Genomic DNA, 20,147 nt, shown 5'->3' on the forward strand with positions numbered 1-20,147 from the left:
CTAACAGTAAAACACAGAATAAATACAGATTTAACTTAACCATGGTAGCAAGTGCACAAATACTTATCTTCCTAAATATCTAAACATATGTCTAGTTAATCTTGTTCTTTTAGTCTCAAAAGCACTAGTGTTTTATAGCTTCTTTCTCTCAAGGTTTCTATGAAACTTGTTATTTCTGATTTGTATTTTCATTTAATTAAAGTGAATCCAATATATTTAAGTCTGGTAATAAATTATTCCCACATTATAAAGTTGTCTTAGTTCAGGCTGCTATAACAGCTATATCATAGACTGGGTAGCTTATGCAACAAACATTTATTTCTCAAAGTTTTGGAGACAAAAAGGTTGGGAAGTCCAACACTGAGGTGCTGGGAGGTCTATTATCTGTTAAGGACTGACTTTCTGGTTTGCTGATGTCTGTCTTCTCATTTCTGCAAGGTGAAAAGCAGAGAGAGCAGAAGCAAGCTCTTTCCTGTCTCGTCTTACAAGGGCAGTAATCCCATTCATGAGAGCTCACCCTCATGACCTAATTACCTCCCAAAGATCCCGCCTCCAAATGCCATCACACTGGGGACTGGGCTTTAACATATGAATGTGGCTGGGACACAAACATTCAGTCCATAGCAAGAATATGTTCACCCTATGCTCTTAAAGCACCTTATTAAGGTTTCCTTTCATAGTGTATCAGAAGTTCTCAGCCTCAAAATTTCTTTCCAGCCTAGAAAGGTTAAACCAGGGGTCACAAAAGGGCCCAATAGTAAATGTTTTCAGTTTTACAGGCTTAAATACATAGTTGCTATCAAAACTACCCAGCTCTGCCATTGTAGCATGAAAGTAGCCATAGACATAACAGAAACAATGAGTAAAGCTGTGTTCCAGTAAAACTTAATCTATAAAACAGGTGATGAGCCAGATTTGACCTGCTGTCCATAGTTTTATGACCCTTGAGTTAATCCATTAACAGGTTAATGTATCCTCTTAAAGTATAATATGAAATATAGCATAAATTCATTTGTTATAATTTCATTTTTAATTATATCTTTTAAATCTACTTTTTAGTTTAACATGGATTATCTGACCCTGAGCCTCTGGGCTGTTTTGATATTTACATTTGCCATAAGCCCTTCCTAGCCAAAATACTTAAGTAGGGGGAAAGTGTAAGTAAAAGGTAATTTGAGATATTCATTCATTCCTGTGTAAGGATGAGGATTGATTGATACAGTATTCTGAGTAAATCCTACACTTCTTTTATAGGGAAAAATCTTACTGTTTTATTTTCATATCCAATTATGGTTTTCCATTCTTAGTTTGAGCACTTACTTTCCTTGCATTCTGAGTCTATCATTCCTTCTAACTGAACATTCTTTTCTCCTTTTACCTAGCGTTTTTTCTTTTCCCTTAGAACCTAGACTACATGGATATGCAGTGTACTTTTCATGACATAAAATTCAACTTATGACACCTTAATCTCTTACAGAATAGTTTTTTAAACATTCTTTAGATAACATCTTCCTCTACTTTCAGGACATATGATGAGAGCAGGTAGCAGGATTTTGTATTCTACACATCATTAATATTTTTAATTTATCTGTCTTAGAAAGGTGTGGGGAGGAATATAGGGGTATCTTTTTTATTCCATATGAAATTATTACATATGAAATTATTTCTTCAATATTGCAATCTATTCAAACTACTCATCTTAAGATAATTACCAAGATATATTTGACAGCTTCTTATTAGCCAAATCCCAAGGGTCTTGTGCTAGTCCATGCCCTCTTAAATTTTATTTAATTCAATACTGTCACCTAGCCTGTCCTCAACTTTTATTATTCCTAAGATGTGACTCTCTTTGCCTTCAGTTTGATCTTTCAATGTCTCTTTAAGAAATATATTTCTTCATCTCTTATCAACTACCTTAATTATAGCACAATTCTCTTTGTCCTCTAAACTGTCTTCCTAAGGGAGTTTTCTAAGTCCATTGTTGTAAAAGAAGTCAAAAACAGTCTTGTATGATCAGAACCCTTCTACCAGACTGTCTAATGTCAATTTGGCACTGCGTCTTCTATGTCTTCTTCATCATTGTCTGGTACTAGTTCCGAAGCAGTCATCTCCATCAAGTTGTCTTTTGTAAATTCCTCTGGTGTAGTGTCTATTAGCTCTTTAATTTTTCTTAAATCTGTATCTTGAAACCATTCAATCCTCCACCATTTTTGCCATATCCATAATCTCTTTCATGATTTCCTTGATTGACTTTGTTGTAAATCCTGTGAAGTTAGGTACAACGTCTAGACACAGTTTTCTCCAGTAGGAATTTATTATTTCAGGCTTGATGGTTTTCACAGCTTTTTCTATAACAATGGCATCTTCAATGCTGTAATCCCTCAGACTTGCATGATGTTCTCTCTTTTGGGGTTCTCTTGCATAGCATTAACAATTCTCTCCATAGAATATCATGTGTAATGCACCTTAGAGGTCCTTATGACCCTCTGTGGTTGAATTAGAGGCATTGTGCTTAGGGACAAGTAGATTACTTTGATGCCTTCAGTGCAAAAGTCTGGCATCTGGTGTTTATGTTTTCCCTTCAAGACTCAGTTATTAGCAGCTTTATGGATAAGGGCAGTACTGATCATAAACCTGACTGCATTTGCACAAAACACTAGAGTTAGCCTCTCCCTTCCTGCCTTAAATCCTAGTGCTTGCTTCTCTTCCTTATTAATAAAGTCTTTTGTGGGTTTGTTTTGTTTTTGTTTTTGTTTTTGTTTTTGTTTTTTGACTAAGGCACTTCTGCCTGCATTAAAAACCTGTTTAGGCAGATATCCTTTTTCTTCAGTGATTTTCTTAATGGCATCTTGGAACTCATCTGCTGCCTTTTGGAAGCTGTTTCTCCTGTTATCTTGACATTTTTTAAGCCAAACCTCTTTCTAAAATTATCAAACCACCTTTTAGAGGCATTACATTATCCAGCTTTAGATCCTTCACCTTCCTTTTGCTTTAAGTTATCATATAATGACTTTGCTTTTTCTCGAATCATATTAGAGTCTATAGGTATGCCTTTCTTACCATAGCAATCCCACATCCACATAAAATCTGCATTTTTCAATACAAGATCAAAAGGTATTATTTTGCAAAAAGTGCAAGGTGTTTGTGCCTACTGGCATACTTGCAGCAATGCCTTCATGAATTTCCTTTTTTTTTTTTTTTTTTTTTTTTTTGCCGTGGTCCTTAACACTGGATTCATTTGTCTTGAAATGGTGGGCACCCTTAGCTGCAGATCTCAATCTGCAGTATATATCAAGCAATTCAACTTTTTCTTGTATTGTCATGACTTTGCTTCTTGGGAGCACTTCCTGCATCACTAGTGGCATTTCATAAGGGTTCTATGGTGTTATTCAAGGTTTACAGTATTGCACTAAACACGAGAAATATGCGAAAAGTGAGAGAGATTAAATTTTACTTTGACATGCTATTTACTGGAGAGGTGAACTGCTCACACAGAGATGATTGTCATCACACGGTATTTTGGGCAGACACAACACTTGAGCTCACCATTTGAGCTTACTGCAACAGAACAGGAAATGGCTGTGAAATTTTTACAGTAGTACAGTATGTACTACAGTAAATTTTATGAAGTTATGATATAGTGCTGCATCTTTACATTTGTTTACATTTCTCTCAACCGCAAATGGCACCATGTCTGTGTCTGTGTGTAGAAGTTTTGATAAATTTCAACTTTTTATTAAATATTTGTGTATATTTTATGGTAGTAAATGATAGAATGACCCTACATATATTTTATGCACTCATGACATGCCTAACTTTAAAAGTGCCTTATTAACTTTTTCAATATTTCTGGGCAGTAAAGCTCATCTGTGAGTTTTTTCAAATTGTTGCAAATCTCCAAAGAATTTTCTGATATATTTACTGAAAAAACTTCACATGTAAGTGACCAGGCGCAGTGGCTCATGCCTGTAATTCCAGCACTTTGGGAGGCCAAGGCAGGGGAATCACTTGAGGCCAGGAGTTCAAGACCATCCTGGCCAACATGGCAAAACCCTCTCTCTACTAAAAATACAAAAATTAGCCAGGAATGGTTGTACATGACTGTAATCCCAACTACTCAGGTGGCTGAGGCATGAGAATCGCTTGAGCCCAGGAGGCAGAGGTTGCAGTGAGCTGAGATCATGCCACTGCACTCCAGCCTGGGCAAAAGAGTGAGATACTGTCTCAGACAAAAAAAAAAAAAAAACCTTCACACATATTTATTAAGTGCACCCATGCAGTTCAAACCCATGTTGTTCAAGGATCAGCTGTATTAATTTCTCTCTCCACTGCCAAAACCCTTTTCAAAGCTCTATTACTGCCTAATGAGAATACTATATATTTATTTTCTTTTGTTTTTTTTGAGACAGAGTCTCACACTGTCGCCTAGGCTGGAGTGCAGTGGAGCGATCTTGACTCACTGCAAGCTCTGCCTCCCAGGTTCGAGTGATTCTCCTGCCTTAGCCTCCTGAGTAGTTGGGACTGCAGGCGCATGCCACCATGCCCAGCTAATTTTTGTATTTTTAGTAGAGACAGGGTTTCACCATATTGGCCGGGCTAGTCTCGAACTCCTAACCTCAGGTGATCCACCCACCTCGGCCTCCCAAATTGCTGGGATTACAGTCATGAGCCACGGCGCCCAGCCCGGGATTACTATATATTTCTTCAAGACTTCTACATCTTCACTTTCCATCTTTTAGTCATGCATAAAATCTGAATTTAGTTTTTTATCTGACATTAATTTTTCCCCTGTTATCACTCTTATCAACTTTTAGTGACACTCTTACCATTAAATATTACATTCTCTGGCCGGGAGCAGTGGCTCATGCCTGTAATCCCAGCACTTTGGGAGGCCTAGGTGGGTGGATCACCTGAGGTCAGGAGTTCGATACTAACCTGAGCAACACAGTGAAACCCCATCTCTACTAAAAATTCAAAAATTAGCCAGGCATGGTGGCATGCACCTGTAGTCCCAGCTACTCACAAGGCTGAGACAGGAGAATTGCTTGAGCCCAGGAGGCGGAGGTTGCAGTGAGCTGAGATCATGCCACTGCACTCCAGCCTGGGTGACAGAGTGAGACATGTTCTCTCATTTTCCCATATTTATCAACCTAAATTATTCATATATGAATATACTGAAGTTAGCACTGCTCCTTGTTCTCTCTAGCACATTGAGGCTTTAACCAAGTAATTTCACATACATAAAACGGTTTGACTTCATGTATCTCTATTTTCTCCTGAGAGGACCAGTATATACCAGGTTACAGCCAATAACCTCTAAGTAGTTAACTAGGTATGAATGGCTGTGTATTATCATAGTAGATCTAGTCATTCAACAAATGCTTACTGAGCACCTACCTTGTGCTTGCCATTATTCTAGACACTGGGAATACAGTTACGAACATTAGTAAATGGTACTGGACGGTATTAAACAGGCCAGGGAAATCTAGGCCAGTCTGTAGAGTTTGGTTTTAGCAAACCCAACAAATTTGAGCCACTAGAGCCATGCTGTCTCCAATATGGTACCCACTAGCCACATGAGGCTATTGAATTTCAATTTTAAATTAATTTAAATTAAATTAAAAATTCAGTTCCTGAGTTGCAACTAACCACATTTCAAGTGCTAAACAGCCACATGGAACTAGTGGCCACCATACTTAATAGTGTAATCGTAAAACATTCCCATCAACGTGGGCCATTCGTATTGGACAGCGCTGCTCTAGAGATAGTGGAACAAATATGGAAATTTTTGAGCCTATTCAAAATTTAAAATATGTCTTAGGACAGCATGATTCCCTAAATTAGAAGCTGGCCTAGGCCCAAATTGCCAAAAAGGTAGTAGTAACTAGGTTGATTCTTTGACCCAAACTGGTATTAACAACAACAAAAAAAAAATCCCAGGATGACACAGGTATATGGAATTCTTCTGAATTACACAGCATAAGTACCTGTATGCCTGTCCTACTTATGCCCACTTAAAGGATACTTTTGGGTTTTGGACAACTTTCTTTTTTTTTTTTTTTTTTTTTTGAGACGGAGTCTTGCTCTGTCACCCAGGCTGGAGTGCAGTGGCACAATCTCGGCTCACTGCAAGCTCTGCCTCCCGGGTTCATGCCATTCTCCTGCCTCAGCCTCCTGAGTAGCTGGGACTACAGGCGCCCGCCACCACGCCCGGCTAATTTTTTTTGTATTTTTAGTAGAAACGGGTTTTCACTGCATTAGCCAGGATGGTCTTGATCTCCTGACCTCGTGATCCACCCACCTTGGCCTCCCAAAGTGCTGGGATTACAGGCGTGAGCCACTGCGCCCTGCCAGGGTTTTGGGCAGCTTTCTAAATAACCTCCTGCAAAAAACACTATTCCCCTTTTAAAAACAAGTTTTTAAGACACACCTAATAGAAGGAAATGTTGTAACTCGTAATCTGTGCTGACCCATCCCTCATTTTATTTACTAAACATTTATACTGTAACACTAGACTAGAGATTGTCAAATACAGATTCTAAGCTCTCACAGAGCAGGGACAAGCTTTTCCTGAGTTCTGGAGCCCTCCTAATTGCTAGCCTCTCACTTTGTAACATTCTAATTTAATTTGTACCAAGGTTCTGCAAATATTTAGTGAATGTTGATTGATGGTCTGCACTCATCTGTTCTAACTTGTGTGTGTGTGTGTGTGTGTGTGTTTTTTTCCATTCAGTCTTCCTGATCTATATTTTCTCTTTACTTAACAGACAGTGTGGAGCATTCATTATTAAGACAATTGGGCAGCTCTAGTCCAGCTCAACTGATTTCTTGTCCAATGATCCTTGTGTGGCCGAGATCCAGCTTCAACGAACCAGCTAGAAGCTGCGCGTTGTGAAACTTAGTGTTAGTTAATACCTCACCATACTCAGTTATTCCACTATAAACTGTCTAAATTTGATGAAATTTGCTTTTTCAGCTGTTCTACAAAATTATTTAGGTAGATGTGGCATGTTGGTTTTTTATGTGCTAATCTAACTGTAATGACCTTTTCTACAACATGTTTTATCCATTCCATAAATAATAACCACATTGGGAATAGTGAGGTGTCTTTTATTTTCTCTGCTTTGTGTTATTTTTTCTTAACAAACTATTAGATGTTATGTTTCATATTATTTGATATTTATTTTCATATTTAGGATAAGAATCATTTTTAATTATAATACTTTTAATACTTTCATATATTTTACAACAGTATACTATTTAATCTTAATGACTTAATTCTATTTTTGCTTTGCTGTTTTGTCATTTAATATGCTTTTGTCTAATTTTTCATTCATTTGTTACTGTTACTCCTTATTTAATTTTGCGTCTGCCATGGTTTTCAGAATCTGAATAGTATTTATACTTCTTTTTTTTATAACATTTTCCAAATATTAGAAATACCATCAACATGATCAATATTCTTGCCTTTTCATGTAATTTGACCATATTAAATTTTTTCTTCAATGTTTGAGACAACATTGAAATATTCCTATAACATAACTTATTTGGTATCAAATTTTATAAAATATGGATCCACCTTTGGAATTTTGATAAAAGAAGGGTTCATCTCTGACATGATCCCATAACATTGACTGAAATTCCACCAAATTAATGTTCTTTGAATGCTTTAATCCTTAAACCTTTTCTTCTTATATGCAACCAATATATTCAATTATATATGTGATTAATTTTTAAAAGGACAATTGTTTTCATAAAATGCAAAACTATTTTTTACACCAAAGGAAAATTTTAGATCCTGATTCTAAATAAAATTTTATAGTAAAAATTGGAAAATAGATGGGAGGGGGAGTCATTCATTGTTCAAAAGGTACAGAACAAATCATAGGGGTTTTTAATCTCTAAAATTTCTACAGTAGTACAGGAAATATTCCTCTTTACATTCATTTGCAGTTCTTTCACTGACCTCCTAATTTTAGGTGGAGGGGGCAGGGGAGCCATAAAAGTTGATATTCCCCTAATAAATCTATCTCTTTCCTCTCCTGTTTCAACCCCAAATGTATTTCATGCTCAGCAGCAGAAGAAGAAATAATAGGATATAGATCACAAAGGTTTTTCCGGTGAGTCAAATAGGGTGTTTTCTTTTGAAACCGTAAGGAATATGTTTGCCATCAAATGGTTTCATGAGAACAGTAGAACCTTATGAATGTATACTAGCATACAAGGATCTCAAGTACATTAATTATTCTCAGTTTTAGGAATGTAAATAGATTAAGTCCCACAATGAAATTTCAAAAGTTTTTGTTCTGTAAGTAAAAAATTACTAACCACTGATGTTCGAGATTTTCTTTTAATAGCACTATCCTTGAGAACCAAAAAGTTTATGTTTTGATTTTCAAATGTTAAACAAGATGCTAAACAAATCCTGGACTGTTAATAAAAATTAATGATGTATTATTGGATAAGGAATTTTGATAATAATTGATACCCAAGTTTGTTTCTTCCACAGCTATATAGATTATATGCATACACATTTATACATTTATATACATATATAAACACATATATAATTTATACATATGCACTTTCTTAGAATTTAGCTTTGATAAGCTAATAAAAATTTTGAAGTTTGACAATTGAATAAATGGAGGATATCATTCAGCCTTCTTCATGGCCTAGCTTAATAGCCCAAACATGTTACTTTTTTTTTTAAGAGACAGTCTTGCTCTGGGGCCCAGGCTGGAATGCAGTTATGTGATCATGGCTCACTGTGACCTCAAACTCCTGGGCTCAAGCCATCCTTTCACCTCAGCCTCCCTAGTAGCTAGGATTACAGGTATGTACCACCACACCCAGGTAATGTTTTATTTTTTGTAGAGACAGGGTCTTACTAGGTTCCCCAAGCTGGTCTCGAACTCCTGGGTTCAAGTGATCCTCCTACTTTGGCCATCCAAAGTGCTGAGATTACAGGTGTGAGCCATTGTACCCGGCCCCACACATGTTACTTCTAAAAACAGATAGATTGAGAGAACAAAAATTCTCCTTACGTATACTAAGTAAAGCCCATTTTATTTATTTCTGTTTTGTAGTATATCTATAATAGATAATTTTGAAAATTAAGGTTTTACTTAGGACCCATTTCGAAAGGCCAATCTGAAGAAATTATCTGAAATTCACTGGATGTTAAAATAAAATGGATAATACAGATATTAGTACATGTACCAAAATCACACGGTAATAACTTCGCAGCCTGTTTTCCAAAAGTCTCTAATACAATCAGAGATAGGAGATGGTACCATGTCAAAAGACAAAGAATCTTGGGAAATTAGGCTTTAACTTCTTTTGTCAGCTGATTTCAGAAGGATGGCTTGGAAAGAGGTATGATTTAGTTTATAACAGATTGCTTTATAAATTTCTACTGACAAGAACAGTACAATTATTTTCAAACACATTTATACATGATAACCCCCATATGTAAGAGTGTGTTTCCTGGATTTATGCTACACTTAACTATAAAATAATGATTTGAGGTCACACACAAAAATTCTTTGTATCTTTCCCAGAAATTGCACTTCAATAGAATTAAAATACAGAATCAAAGGACTTTAGGAGGGCATCCGACACAACTTCAATATCATGCTTCAACATGCTCTTTGTTACTGTAATAAATCGTTGGCCTCTAGACCTATAGTTTGACTCCAATTTATCCTGAAATCACTATAGACTTAAAAGTGGCAAAGAGGAAAATTATACCCAAAGAATTAACATAAATAATATTCATAATTGGTGCTGTTTCTTTCAACTCTATTCAGTGTTTTTATCCCTGTGCATAAGTCGTTAAAAATATGGCATCAGCTTTGTCCTTCCATGTTGAATACCACTCTCTGATTAGCAACTACAGTGGCTGCTGTTTGTTGGACTTACTCTTCCCTTTGAAATACAGGAGTGTGAGAAGCGGCCTCTCTATACTTAGATACCAAGGCCCCTCACTTCCTCCCCTGCTAAGAGTCTTCTCACTTCAGGAGATAAGCAACAGTTGGTGGTGGTTCATCAGAGAAAATTTGGGGGACCTAGATCCTCACACTTCTTGGGATGTACCAATAAGATTCTGGTATACCCTTAGGCCTGAAAAGAGAATGTCTAAGAAGAAAGTTCTTTAATTAGACTCCTACTTTTTTCTTCTCCATTGCTTCCTTCATGAGATGGTGAAGATAAAACACATCTCTAAGAGTTTTTGTTTCCTGGGAAAAAATATCATTTTAAAAGATGGTAGTTTTGTGTTGTTATTTTGTTCTATAATGAGTCAGGTTTCTTTCCAGAGGTATAAAGCCTTCAGAGTAACTGCCCCTAACGTCTTAATATTTATTTTCTCCCTTTACTAACCACTAACAAGTTCTGTGGCATTCTCTCTATACCTTTGTCTTTGATAGGTTTTATTCCTTTAAAAAGTATCATATAATCTATGCGTTATCTCAGTAAAGTATTTTCTTCATCAAATGGGACTTGTGGTATTTAATAGTGGCTTTACTTTCACTCATGAAGCATTTGAGATAAAAAGCATTTCTAAGTTCATCCTTCAATATCTCATAGTATTTGAATTTCAGATGCCCGTTGGGGTAAAATTGCTCATGTCATCATTCATTCTGTTTTTCTAATTAATCTAATGGAATATAATCATCTGAAACTTGAGGCTTTGTGATAATCTATAGTGAAGTCCTTTTATAGAAATATCTTGGTGACTGGAGCTTTTATATAACTATATTATATATAATATATATATCTACAAATATGTGTATGCATACATGTATACATATAAAGAAGTATAACAGAGAAAACATATATTAATTAGAACAGACAATATTATTGTAACATTACTTATTAACAAGTAGTGTGGCACCTATTTTAGGTGTCTGGACTGGGAATCTGAGGCTAGAGACAGGTTCTAATTTTTTAACAGGTGAGTTTTTGCAGCTTTATCTAACAGCTATCATTCCATCCCTTTGTAGAGGATATCAAAAAAGCAACTGATAAATCCCATCTAATTAATGGATCAAAATTCTGTGGACTTATTTCTAGTTTTGGGGGGAACTGACCAACATCTGATTTTTGAGAATATAAAAGTCTGAATTCCTTGTTAAGATTTAGTTCTTGGTCAGGTGCAGTGGCTCACCTCTGTAATCCCAGCACTTTGGGAGGCTGAGGTGGGCGGATCATGAGGTCAGGAGATTGAGACCATCCCGGCCAACATGGTGAAACCCTGTCTCTACTAAAATACAAAAAATTAGCCAAGTGTGGTGGTATGCGCCTGTAGTCCCAGCTACTCGGGAGGCTGAGGCAGGAGAATAGCTTGAAACCAGGAGGCAGAGATTGCAGTGAGCCGAGATCACGCCACTGCACTCCAGCCTGGTGACAGAGCAAGATTCCGTCTCAAAAAAAAAAAAAAAAAAAAAAAAGATTTAGTTCTTCTTGCATCAAATGTTTAACTGACAGTTTCCTACAGAACTGGAGTATATATATTTGTTTGTATTGGCAGTCTAAAGTATTATTTATTTTTTCCCCTACTCCCTAGTGAATAAATGACTTTGTTATCTTAGTAACCATATTAAAAACAACAAGGGAGAATTCAGAACATCTTTTCACATCACCTTCAGTGTGCACAGGCTCCTTTGTTAGCCCCACTGCGCCATGTGAATATTATGGTTATGCCATGATATGGGAAAATTTTAGAAAGCAGAAGAAAAGATAATGTGTTTGTTTTTTTATGGGACTTTTTGAAATTAAACACTTTTTTTAAAGATTCAAACTTTGAATTGGGCTGTAAACCTAACACTGTACAACTCATTCAGTACAACTCATTAATTCACTTGCTTCTTGAAAATTACTTTCTAAATCACTGTCACCTTTGCTTAAATTTTATATATCCATTACAGAGAATTCAGCTTTCCTTATTTTCTTCTAAATGATGAATTATTTGGAGAAACATCCAGAATTCATCCTAAATGTCATTTCTTCATATAAATCATCCAGTTGGCCTTTCCTTATTAAACATCCTTCAAACCAAACATCTTCATACATGCTAGCTAAAGGTAAGTGACAGTACAGTTTTTACTGACATGATTTAATCTCAGGTCATGCAGTTTCAAAAGAAATCTCATCTTTATTTAAATAAAGTACAGTTAGTTCTATTAAAGACAGACAGACTTACAATTACACTCTGCCTGAATAAGGTCATGTGTAGTAACATAACTACATCTCTTCTCAGAACTGATTACATCCTTAGACACATGTCAAGTTCCAATGTAATTATTAGTTTAACCTTCTCTGAAACAACATTATATGGACTCAGAATTAGGAGTCCTTGTTCTCCAACACATATTTCCTCTGGAATCTCACCCCCACCTGCATTGATGAGCAGCAGACTTGATTTTTATTATCTGTATAGAAATCAAGGTGATTCACCTATAGACAAGGTCCTCTGATGTTTCATCAGTCATATCAAATTCTGCTTTATCTTCTGCTCCTTGTAATAGTCAGACAGTTCTTGACTTTGCTGATCTCTGCTCAGAGGCCTTATATGGGGTAATCATCTACTTATCATCCAAATATGAATACTTAAGAGGCAAACGGGGCACCAAAAAGAATTAAAATTACATATGTTTTGAAATATGTGTTTATTGGCCAACAGAGAAGTTTGCCATGTTAATAAGCCTATAAAATCATCCTATTCAAAAACTGTTTTTCAAAACTAAAATTCTAGTAATACAGTAAGTGTAAGCCTAGACTGTCTCAGGGAAATTAGAATATAACTAATATGCCTATTAATATATTACACAATAAATGTAACATTAAATCAGGATCAAAAAGTGTGGCCTAAAAAGGGATTAAGCTGTAGAGGCTAGGCCTAGACTGCTTTATTACTTTAACCCTTGAAGCCTTATGGTTTCCACTTTAGCCAGTGACTTATACAGCTATATAAACAGATTGACTTATGTTTAGATATAAGCCTATTTTGCTATGTTATAAATATGAAATCATAGAATTATATAATTTAAGGACTCAAATAAATCCCAGAGATCCTATTATCCCTTACTTTATATATGAAGAAACAGAGTCTATAACTATGGAATAGTCTTAAGATACTAGTCTTGAAATTTTGGTAACTTAACCTGTGTTCGCTCTTCTACAGAAAAGCTTTGCTTAAATCATTGAAGATTGTTCAAAGTCTACGATAATATTCGAAGTGAAAATGGTATTAACTTTGTTGATGATGTGCTATAAAGTCCTGCTTAAAATATCACATTTTTTCACACTATATTATTTCAAAACAAGAGTAATACCTTATATAGCACCTTACAATTTACAAGCACTTCACATGCATTATCTCATTTTATCCACTCAATATTCTTTTAGATAATCAGGCACTTTTTTAGGAAAGAAGTGAAGCTCAGAAAGGTTAAGAGAATTTCCCAAGGTGACATTACTATTAAGTGTTAGAACTCAGAACTTTCTTTTACCAATAAATGGTCACCTTCAAGGAAGCAAGTGATTTCTGGGGAGTGGCAGCGGGAGGAGGGTAGGAGGAGTGAGAGGGAAGTTCCTTAACACAATGCTTTTCAAAAATAATTTTTGTCCCATGTAAGAATTATGGACCATCTTTCCTTGAATCACCAAAATTAAATCTAATTCAAATAAAAGTGTACTCTAATCCCTTTAGCATCTGTGAATCTGAATCAGAAAATATTTCATTTCTAAAGAAAAGAAATAAATTGTGATAAACATAAAACTGTTTAATCATGCTTTTATCAAGTAACCTAAATATGAACCAGTTTTCTAACCAAAATAGTGGAAATAAATTACCCCAGAATTTAATTTTCTTTAGAAGCGTGCAAGTCAGCATTCTGGGAAATATAAGAATGAACACAGCGTGAGAAGAAAGAACTTCTAAGGTATCCCAGAAAAACTTTAATCCCTGCCATAGCAAAAGATACCTAGAGGCTGTGCCATGTCCTCTTTGTGTATTGGGAACATGGCACATTTCCACTGCTTATGAAAGAATAAAATTCACCAAAAATAAATGTTATTTTTCTTCTTTCTTCCTTTCCATTTTTCTTGCTAATTGCCACAATGTAGGCATGTATCAGTCTTAGTACAGGCCCTCCATGTAGAATTTGCTATTTTGGGAAAGGGTTATTCTAGTTTAGTGTTCCTTTTTACATCCTAATGACAGGTACCAGACTTTTTATACTGATAAAACTTGATGTGGCTCTAAGGTAAATGGGTCATTATCATAATTGCCCACTGAAGTATTTTTAGCTCAAAAATTATAACACTGCCTAAGGTTGAATACAGTCTGTCATTGCAGTGAATTTTTTTCACAACACTGATTTTGATAAACCACCTTTAATTTATTATTAAAATACACCATAAATGTGTTTCTTTTCTAGTTGAAAGACTATCTTATGACTTCACAAGTGATAATTGTGCATTTACACAGAGCTTATTCATATTGCTTTAAGATACTTGATAAGAATAAACTCTCTGTGTAATTGCACAATTTAAAACACTTGACCCTAGAGTTATCTAGGTCTTATATGCCATAAGAAATTATCCATTGTTTTTATTACTTGCTCCTGATACTTACCTATTCCAGCAGTGGCGAATTGTTTGATTGTTGGTAGACATGCTCAATGTTTTGGTAAGTCAGCAGAGTGGCCTATGTACCCAAATCATGAAAATTACGATATATAATCAAACATACCTCTTAACAAAAAATTTGCCTTTTACCTTAGAATCTTTAGCTAATTTCCCTTAACTATGTAAGTCCCTAGTTAAGTTTTTGGAAAAACTAACAGAACACTTAGTATTAAATTTCTGTTGTTAGATGCAGGCTGAGCAGCTGATTTGGCTTAAGTGCTACTTCAAAAGTTGTGTTCATCTTTATGAGGTTAACCCCACCTCCTTGATACTTGCATTCTTCTTCAATCACAACTCAAATCACTTAAAGCAGGCAGAGAAAATTACAAGATTTTTAGGTAAAAGGATTTGGTTACATCCTGACTCCTGAAGTAGGCATTTACTCATTATGGATGCCTTAACTGAAATTTCCTTATCTCAGTTTCTTGAACAAAACAGTATCTCAAAGGATCCTTATGTTCAGCAGTGGATCGAATAAAAATCATTTGTTGGAACACAGAGTCTATTCATTGCATGTTTTAACAGGATGTTAGTCTATTAACATGAAGTAGTATATTAATTATTCTCTGATTTTCTTTGGATAGTTGCTTTATTACCTATCAGATCTGCTCTTAATTTTGTATATCATAAGTTCATAAATCTTTTTTTCAACAAATCTTTACCAAAGTTCAGGGATGATACAAAGAAAGCATAATCTAATAATTTAGAAATACCATTGGATGTGGCCTCAGATCCCTTGAAGTGAGTCTCTTTTTATAGCCCTAGAATGCCTCCTTGTGCAGCAGCAGGTTATAAGGTCACCTACTTTTTCTAGTGGGAATTTCCTAAAACACACCTTCTCTCCACAGAATCCAGGCCCAGTTAATCTGATTTTTTAAATCTTTCCCTGAAGTAATTATAAAATTAGAGCCATTTAAAATGCATTAAAACCTTAATTTTCTTTAAATCTCTTAATAGGAACCAAGGTTAGATTCTGTGAGAAGCTTTTCTCAGCCGTCTTCTGTAGGTTTGAAACCTTGATATTCTCAAAGCCCACACTTTCATCCTAGAAAAGATTTCAGAGCAGAGGATTCAATTCTTACTCCACCTTCATCTACTGATTCTGTTAAGTAGAATCTTGGGTAACTATTTTGTCCAATAATAAAAAACAACTAGCTCCAAATGTGATCTGGTAACAAATATGAGGGTTTGGATGTGCTTAAGGTTAAATGTTTTTGCTTTTATATGAGAATTAAAGAAATCTTAGTAACCAGAACATTGGAGGTGCAGGATAAACTAAATGTTTCCTTTTTCATTCACACACTTAAGTAACATAGACTTATAATCTGTAACAAATAGAACAAAGGTTACACTATAAGACAACAAAAATCTTGAGTTTGAAAAATTTAGTTATTATCTGGCTATTTTGTCAACATGATAATTTCATATACAACCACATAAAAACATCTTTGGTGTTTAGATTTTTCCATTTTATTCCAGCTGTTTCATATTTGTAGACATAGCCATGGCATGTACAGAATATGCATGCGTAGCAACAGACCATTTGTATAATATATTACAGTTAAAAAAAAAAAACACTATCTTGCTAGGGAGATATGTCAAGTAGATTCTAGTTTCTACATTATTTTGATTTTACTGCATTTAACTTTGTGTATATTTTACATGTATTAAATGTTTTGATGAAACATTTCAAACTCTTAAGTTTATATTAGAAATGTTGGCAAACTATCCATAAAATATAATCTGTATATATATAAAATATCCAGAAATCTGTCATATTTTTATTTTATACCAATTACAATGGCCAAAATTGACACTATTCTTAAATATACTTAATGATTATCTGGATCATCTCCATATCTATTTTTGGCCCTCTTTGGCCATCCATACATGAAGTATAAAGATCCTTATTCCTTATGGCATCTTTATTTATTTATTTATTTATTTATTTTGAGATGGAGTCTGGCTCTGTAGCCCAGACCAGAGTGCAATGCCACAATCTCGGCTCACTGCAAGCTCCACCTCCCGGGTTCATGCCATTCTCCTGCCTCAGCCTCCCGAGTAGCTGGGACTACAGGCGCCCCCCCACCACGCCTGGCTAATTTTTTCTATTTTTGCTAGAGACAGGGTTTCAGCCTGTTAACCAGGATGGTCTCGATTTCCGACCTCGTGATCTGCCCGCCTCAGCCTCCCAAAGTGCTGGGATTACAGGCGTAAGCCACCGCGTCCGGCCCCTTAAGGTATCTTAATAAGTATAAGCATTCACTGCATATATCATGTTAGACTCAATACATATTGCTTCCTATAACATAGTGACACTGTCAATATTCCTTTTTATCTTTCATTCAGATCTTAGTTTGTGAGGTTTCCAGGCTTTTAAAACATTAACCTTAACTGAATCCAATTTACATGTTTCACCTTTTTTTTTTTTTTTTTTTTTTTGAGACACACTCTCGCTTTGTTCCCCAGGCTGGAGTGCAGTGGCGCGATCTCTGCTCACTGCAAGCTCCGCCTCCCGGGTTCATGCCATTCTCCTGCCTCAGCCTCCGGAGTAGCTGGGACTACAGGCGCCCACCACCACGCCTGGCTAGTGTGTGTGTGTGTGTGTGTGTGTGTGTGTGTGTGTGTGTGTGTGTATTTTTAGTAGAGACGGGGTTTCACCGTGTTAGCCACGATGGACAGGCATGAGCCACCACGCATATTTCACCTTTTAAATACAAAGAAGCTATGATTGCCTGCTTTTACAGAATGAGAAGCTTTTTACAATTAAAAAATGCCACTGTAACTAGAACATTTTAAAATTAAATAATTGCCACAGTAACTTTTCTTTAAATATTGCCTGTTTAATATATATCCCAACTTTCTTCTCTAAAAACACTATACGCCTTTTATAGAAGATTAGATTAATAAAACAAGCAATATTTACATTGACTACATGGAAATTTATTCTGGCCTTTAATAAAATTCGATTGCACAATACTAGGAAATACTAGGATTTTACTATTTTAATTTCACATCCATTATAACATCTAAAGTTGATTTGTCCTTCTGTTGGGCAAGAATAAGAATTATACATAAAAAATCTTCTCATATTAGGAAGATAACCCAGTAATAACTTTAGGTAATTTTATTTTACCTTGTCTCATAAAAGATAATGTACTAATGTTTCTGAGCTCAAATATTTAGATTAAGGAATAAAATGTAATGGCATAGTTATATGAAAGAATATTTTGGCACACCCTAAGGCTACTCCATCTATTTAATTTTTTTTTTCTGCAGTTTTTTTGTTCTGTTTTGGTTTTTTGTTTTGTTTTGTTCTGATACGAAGTCTCACTCTTGTCCCCCAGGCTGAATTGCCATGCCACAATCTCGGCTCACTGCAACCTCTGCCTCCTGGGTTCAAGCGATTTTCCTGCCTCAGCCTCCCGAGTAGCTGGGATTACAGGCGCCTGCCCTCACGCCCTACTAATTTTGTATTTTTAATAGACAAGGTTTCACCATGTTGGCAAGGCTAGTCTCAAACTCCTGATCTCAGATGATCCGCCTGCCTCAGCCTCTCAAAGTGCTGGGATTACAGGCCTGAGTTCTGCAGCTTTTACTATTTTATTTATTTTATTTTATTATTTCATTTTTTTGAGACAAGAGTCTCGCTCTGTTGCCCAGGGTAGAGTGCAGTGGCGCCCTCTCGGCTCACTGCAAGCTTCACCTCCCAGGTTCACGCCATCCTCCTGCCCCAGCCTCCAGAATAGCTGGGACTACAGGCACCTGCCACCACGCCTAGCTAATTTTTTTGTATATTTAATAGAGACAGGGTTTCACCATGTTAGCCAGGATGGTCTTGATCTCCTGACCTCGTGATCTGCCTGCCTCACCCTCCCAAAAGTGCTGGGATTACATGCGTGAGCCACCGCACCCAGCCAGTTATTTTTAAAGTAACATGCTGTGTAGAACAAGCCCAGTAGAGTGTTATTAGAGCCCTAGTCAAAATACCATGAAACAATCTATTTCATATTCAGCTTGTCTGATGTTTTCGGCATACATGTTAATCCTATATTATTCAGGCTTATTCAAGTGTACAGCAAAGCATTTTTGTTCCACACGGCAAATTTTGAGAGTCATTGTATATTCAAAAAACACTGATATTGAAGTGTTTTTCTTAGCTTATTTTAGGCAATTGGCTCTTTGCCATAAACGTATTGATGTGCTTCCACATTACTTTCGTTCAGTTCTACAAAGATTATATGTTACTTTCTCACTCCAAATACAAAGTACAGAAGAACAGAGGTGGTAGGAAAATTAATGTATTCCCCCCAAAAAACTTAATCGGCTTAAATTGTGATATTTGGCTCTTATTTCGTAATGTAACATATCCATGATAGCAAAAATAGCTTTAATAACTATAAAAGATCAATGCTTTAACTTTTAATTATCAACATTTTTATAAATCATGCTATAAAAAAGAAGAGAGAGACAAAACTCTCATCTTTAACCTCATATAGTTGTGAAACACAATGATAGTATATAAACGTTTCCTAAATATAAAAAGTATAACTAAAAAGCATATTTTTTTCCTTTGATGTTTTGGAGAAAACATCTAAAGGATAATTTTATTCATTAACAATTTGAGATGGTTTTAGTACAGTATGTATTAATTGCTAATCATACTCAGCATCTTTGCTTTTAACATGTCTAATTTGGTACCAAAATGCTACACAATATTCATTTATATATTTGTAGCAACACATAAATTTCCTAAAATCCTTTAGTATCTACACTATTACGCAAAATATTTTAAAAGATACTAATACACATAAATCTTTTCTGCCCCATATAGGTACCCACATACTGACTTCGGTTAACCTGTTAGCATTATTTTATTTAGACTATTTCCAACTGTCTGTGAGAATAGCTTTCAATTACAGTAACATATTTAATATCCTAATGTTGTCTATTTCCTTATGTCCAAGGAAAAATTAAAATAAACGCAGCAACGCTCCTATTGTGTCCGGAATTCATGGGTTCTTGGTCTCACTGACTTCAAGAATTAAGTCACAGACCCTCATGGTGAGTGTTACAGTTCTTAAAGATGGTGTGTACGGAGTTTGTTCCTTCACATGTTCACATGTGTCCAGAGTTTCTTTCTTCTGGTGGTTACCTGGTCTTGCTGACTTCAGGAGTGAAGCCTCAGACGTTCACGGTGAGTGTTACAGCTCATAAAAGCAGTACGTCTGGAATAGTTCGTTCTTTTTGGTGGGTTCCTGGTCTTCTTAACCTCAGGAGTAAAACTGCAGACCTTCTCGCTGAGTGTTACATCTCATAAAGGCAGCATGAAACCAAACAATCAACAGTAGGAAAATTCATTGCAAACAAATAAAACACCAAACCTTCCACCGCCTGAAATTGGACCAGAGCTGGTTTCTCCTACTGGCATACATTGCCTCTTTTTATTCCCT

General features: G+C 35.7%; 1 protein-coding gene across 4 annotated transcripts in view; it reads left to right on the top strand.

The window, feature by feature from the left end:
• BOLL (boule homolog, RNA binding protein) overlaps positions 1–7,505 on the top strand; it is a 60,412-nt gene extending 52,907 nt beyond the window's left edge. For 3 of the 4 annotated variants that reach the window (XM_050750738.1, XM_050750740.1, XM_050750741.1), the window contains exon 11: positions 6,768–7,100. In XM_050750738.1, the coding sequence (XP_050606695.1) occupies positions 6,768–6,791 (24 nt within the window). In that variant the 3' untranslated portion in view covers positions 6,792–7,100. Of the gene's footprint in view, positions 1–6,767 lie in introns of all 4 variants that reach the window. The other variant, XM_050750743.1, reaches the window with a different exon arrangement.
• The last annotated feature ends 12,642 nt before the right edge of the window (positions 7,506–20,147 follow it).

The sequence above is a fragment of the Macaca thibetana genome, chromosome 12 (genome assembly GCF_024542745.1).
Source record: "Macaca thibetana thibetana isolate TM-01 chromosome 12, ASM2454274v1, whole genome shotgun sequence".
NCBI classification, from domain to species: domain Eukaryota; kingdom Metazoa; phylum Chordata; class Mammalia; order Primates; family Cercopithecidae; genus Macaca; species Macaca thibetana.